Source organism: Hyaloscypha bicolor (genome assembly GCF_002865645.1).
Source record: "Hyaloscypha bicolor E unplaced genomic scaffold K444scaffold_19, whole genome shotgun sequence".
NCBI lineage: Eukaryota > Fungi > Ascomycota > Leotiomycetes > Helotiales > Hyaloscyphaceae > Hyaloscypha > Hyaloscypha bicolor.
This window is the reverse complement of record NW_020194521.1, coordinates 38,903-44,075: the sequence shown is the minus strand read 5'-3', so window position 1 is coordinate 44,075 and position 5,173 is coordinate 38,903. Positions and strand designations below refer to the sequence as shown.

General features: G+C 41.5%; 2 protein-coding genes across 2 annotated transcripts; both read left to right on the top strand.

The window, feature by feature from the left end:
* Positions 1-2,193: 2,193 nt before the first annotated feature.
* Positions 2,194-2,987, top strand: K444DRAFT_287348 (uncharacterized protein). Its single transcript, XM_024871629.1, has one exon. The coding sequence runs from the start codon at positions 2,533-2,535 to the stop codon at positions 2,947-2,949; it is 417 nt and encodes a 138-aa protein (XP_024741430.1). The 5' UTR covers positions 2,194-2,532; the 3' UTR covers positions 2,950-2,987.
* Positions 2,292-2,511, top strand: K444DRAFT_608884 (uncharacterized protein; the record flags this gene model as incomplete). The annotated part of the gene is made up of 1 exon (XM_024879465.1): positions 2,292-2,511. A coding segment is annotated over one exon (220 nt), but the record flags the coding sequence as incomplete, so codon positions are not given.
* Positions 2,988-5,173: the final 2,186 nt, after the last annotated feature.

Below are 5,173 nucleotides of genomic sequence, written 5' to 3'. Positions count from 1 at the left end.
CTCGGGGACAAATAACAGGAAAGTTCTACCTGCATAACCAAAGCCTTTTACTACCCGAGCTACCCCTGAATCTCAATAAGGCAACTGGATCAATGAATAATATTTGGATTCGATACAAAGTCCCTGCCTTCAAGCCCACTTATCTTATGCCAAGTACAGGACCTATAATACGCATAGATAACCGATTATATCAAAATTAGCCTTATAGCCATATATATGTGGTCATCCGTCAATATAATCGGAAGTTCCTTATTCCTTTTACAAACTTCGGGTCTTTTCTATGAATGGATGAATTTACGAGAAGGTCACTCGCTTGTTTTGATTGAAGACTTGAAGTCGCACAGAACTGCAAGATATCGGGGCTAGTAAAGCTACGAAGCTTGATATTACCAAAGTCCTTATATTCGGTCGGTTATTGGCTTGCGACCAACCCCGGTAGCTGAATCCACTTAAGCCACCCTGAAACTGGAGCTAAGTAAGTCGCTGCAGAATCTGGCGATTGCTCTGTAAGTGGTGGTGGGATTTCCACGGTATGCCGGGCGTTAATTATAATTGTTGGAGAATCACTTTGTTTGGCTGACTGCTGCCTGGCCAGGACCCCAGGATAAAACAATAATATATAGTTACATGGCCAATTTCCAAAAACAGCCGAAGCCAAACTGGGCAGGGAATTTCCGTATGGCTAGATTCGGGGGCCAAGGGAATCAAAAACTTTGGAAAGGCATTTAGACGCTTAGGAAGCCGTACTCAGGGATAAACATAATAACAATATACCGCTACAAGAGTGGAAACGCGTAACGAGGATGTTAATTATTTTATTATTAAATCTATTGCATTAAAATCCGTAGTCTAAATATCAGTTCGAAGTAAGATTAGTATAAGAGTAAGATTTGCCCCTTAAAAGGCAAAATTTCTCGCTTAAATACCTTAATAAGGGAATTAGTGCCTTCGCATTCTATCGCCCTAATAATCGTACCCGTAAGTTTCAGTAAACAGAAAAAAGAATAAAGGTCATGAAGAGGTCGAATCGAGATGGCATGACCCCACATGTGACTTTTTCGGAGTTTCAGCCATCTCGTATCGCTCACGATATCCTTCCACTCGCAAATAATGCTTCCCCCTCGTTTTGTTACACCGCAGGGTCTCCTGATGCTTCCGACGGCATCTTCCAAACGGCTGCTTCAGCCCTATGCCAAGGCACCCAAAACGTGGTGATCAGCTAATTTTGATCCAACCAGAATTTCACGATCGTGGGAGTGCACGCCATGGCTTGAGTGCGGGTCTCAGCCTGGCGTCGGAAGAGAACCACAACCGCAAGTAAGGCGAAATGCAGGGCGGGTGATCGACTCAATAGGCTCTGAAATGCCCTGAGGGCCTTGCCAGCTTATAATAATAATAATAATAATAATAATAATAATAATATATAAAGATTATTATTATATATTTAATTATAATCTATTTATAAAGGCTTTAAGATTACTCTTTTATTTAATTTATTTATGTGATATAGCCAGGGCATCATGTGATTTATTCACGTGAAAGACTTCGGCTAGCTAGGGTTATGTTTCGAACTAAAGCTACTATAGCGGTAGGTGCATTGGGATGGGATGCGATCCGCCGTGATTTGTATTTTTTTGCATTATTATTCGCCGCCATAAAATTTGTAGTGGGTCCTTGGTCTTATAGTAAAGACAAACCTGGTGATTTTAGTTCTTTGCTTAATCAGGCCTTACCTCACTTACGGGTTTCGATCTGGCGAGGCTGGTTGTCCCAACCTCATCCGGTCCACACCACCACCAAGTCAGAGACCGGCCTATTGGTGTCAGCGACCATGCAAACGGCAAGCCCAGCTGATATTGGTTTCACCTGCAGGTTCAGCCGCAGCTGAGAGGTTTCGTGTGCTATCCACGATCCAGATGTCATGTCTTCAGGCCCACATTTTCCTTATTTCTCTATTGATATAAATGTGTCTTGCTTGCCCAAATATTTCCAACATTTAATCTATCAACCATTACAACGCACACTTGAAGTGTCTAATGAGACGCGAAAACCTGAGCACACCAGATCTCCTACACAAACTGTGGGTGGGATTTGATACACTTCAATCATTGCATACGTTGCAACTGAAGCTCCCTAGGTCAGGAATCAGTGGCGTGGATGGTGAAGCTCCACGAACATGCTAACAAGACTTTTTAGTTCAGAATTTGCTCTACTTTAACGACTGCCAACCGATATCATCAACGCGACCGCTTCGTCATGGATGCCACCTCAGTGAAAAGCCAAAGAGATCCGATGTCTAAACAGTCGATGTTATTGAAGGCGGGCGGTATAAAGTTGGAGTCGACACTTCACCACAAGTCCTTGTCTGTTGTCTCTTGGGGTCCCAACCGACTTGATATTTTCGCACTCGGAACCGACAACAGTATGTACCAGAAAACTTGGGATGGATCTGAATGGGAACCTTCGCCTACTGGCTGGCAGGCTCTTGGAGGTGCTTTCAACCCGGCTTGATGAGTTACATGCTATGAGAAAATGATGGCTTATATCTGCCTGACCAACCTCGGGTCCACATTTGCCTTCAATTATCATCGTCTCCCTTACTCTCCTCGCCCTCCTCTCCACCTACATGATCTCCATCGGCTGCGTGCTCCGCAAGCGTCTGCTCGGCGGGCAGAATGGCCTCCTGCCCGCTGGTTGCTAAGACGATTCGGGATCCTGATCAATGACTTTGCTTTCCTTAATTCTGGATTTGTGATAATTTTTAGTTACTTCCCTGCTAGTGTGCTGGTCACGCTGACGACGGCAAATTGGGCACCGGCTGTTTGGGTGGGCGTTATGCTGCTGTCGGTTGTCATTTACGTTGTGTATGGGAAGAGGCATTATACTCCTCCTGCGGTATTTGTGGAAGGCAAGAGAGAGGGAGCTGTTGAGTTGCAAGGGGTTGATTGACTTGGTTCCTGTTTGAGTGTCATGAAATCTATATCCAGAATATTTCTTATGAATTATTCTCCTTTCTACGAGTTTACCCCCACAGTGATTAGTCAGCTGCCGGCATTCTTTGGATCGCTGGTCAATCAGGCCACGGACATTGTTCTAGGGTGGAAACACCCTCCTAGGGGCCCATTTTTGACTCCCAGGCGGGCAGACCCGGAAATCATACACAAAATGCCGTGGACGGCACTTCCCTATCCAATAGGCTGCACTTTCCAACCGCCTCCTTCCGATCGCAACCAAAACTTGAAATGTGTTGGTAGAAGAGCTGTTAATTGGAAGAACGTAGCATTGATAAGGAGGCCTCCTACAAATTTTGCGACTTGCAACAAAAATCTTTCTCGAAGCTTACTTGTAATCCCTGGCTATTTACAGGGAAAGCGCACGAATAGTATACGTTGTGAGTATGTCCCTACACGAATGCATCTCCAATATAAGTCTATCCCCGATGTGCGACCGTAGAAAGCTACCGCAAAAATTTGCAGTATAGCGGAAAGTTGCGCTACCGCGTAAAGTATAGCCGGGTTCACGGTACCGCAAATCAGGACTAGAAAGCGGGCGCAAATCGAAAGCTGGCGTTAACCGAGATCCAAGGTCAACGCACGCACCAAGCCAACGCACGCTTCTCCTAAAATTACACCACCAACTTCAAAAATCGATAAAATGGTCAACGAACAAGATATGGAGAAAGCGCTTAATGCGTTGGATAGGCAATTAATCCCTAATTACGCTAAGATCGGTAAAAAAAAAATGGAATTAAACGGATAATGCTTATACGAAGGCATAAAGGCATTTCCATCTCAAAGTAAGAGGCTACCTCTATATACCACAAACTTCTTACTAATATGCAAGAAGAGGCTTTAATTAATCAAATTAATAAGCTTATAATCCGGGGCCTTCCTCCTACTACTTATATTATCAAAAACCTTACAGAGAAGATAATTGGATATAATATAAACAAGAACTAGACGGCTGGTTTCGTCTAGCGGTATTTATTCCGGCTCAAAAGTCTTTATTTATATAATATTAATAATCTGTAAATGAAATCGGAATATGGGCCCTATATTTAGTTCTTCTTTGATTTGGTATTATTTATTTTAGTATTATTTCTATTTCTTGTGAATTTTCTGGATAAAATAGCTAATGCTTATACTCCCCTACTAAGTTAATTAAAGCAATCGAGGATTATAATATTACGGTAGAAAATATGTATAATTGGGACGAGAAGGGTTTTTTGATTAGAATTACTTATACTTTAAAGTATATAATAATAAAAAAGCTATATAATAGTAGAAAAATCAAGGAAGTAAAGCAGAATGGCTTATGAGAGTTTATTAGCTTGCTTGCTACTATTTATACGGATAGTATAAAGATCCTACCCGCTTTAATTTATAAAGGAACCTCTAGAAATCTTTAAGATTCCTGGCTAGAGGATCTAAAGGAGAAGTAATATACTTTTTTTGTATTATTAGCGAATGGATAATCCTCTAATACCTTTGGATTAGCCTATCTTACTCAGGTTTTTAATTATAAGGCACGTAATAGCAGGGTAATATACAAGTAGTCAAGGTAAGTGAGCTGCAGAGTGACGCTTGCAAGTGTAACTAATTCCAAGAATCGATTCCAATAAAAGACTAATTAATGCCCCTTTCCAAAGCTAGGAGCGTTTCCCTATATGTTCCCTAGTATTTAGCCAAGCCTGCGAAGCACTTTACTTAACTAGGAAATACGATCCCATACGATCCGTATAATTCCAATCGCCTATATGATTCCGATTACAAGCTTTACCTAAAATAGGAAACTAGATCTATAACATCTAATACCTGTCTATATACCATTACATATACCTATTATATTAACCCTCCCTCTGGGCCCTTGTCCCTAAGAGGCCTGAGAGAACTATAAATAGCTTTATAAATAATTTCCTGAAACCTTTCCGGCTATTAGTTCTTCCTAAAGACTCCCTATAATTACCCTATTATTACGCCAGGTAATAGACTTGAGGATATAGTTTACTAACCCTGCCCAGCTAATCTGCAAATTGCTTCTGGCGATTTCCCCTCGTAAAGGTAATACGGGTATAGTATATACTATTAGGCAGGAAGCTCTTCCGGTCTTCTAATTAATTTATAAATTTCAACTTAGCCTCTATTTATAAATAAATTATTACTCTATAGGCCTA

Coding starts and splice junctions, on each gene's coding strand:
- K444DRAFT_287348 (XM_024871629.1), top strand. CDS start 2,533: ATGATGGCTTATATCTGCCTGACCAACCTCGGGTCCACATTTGCCTTC.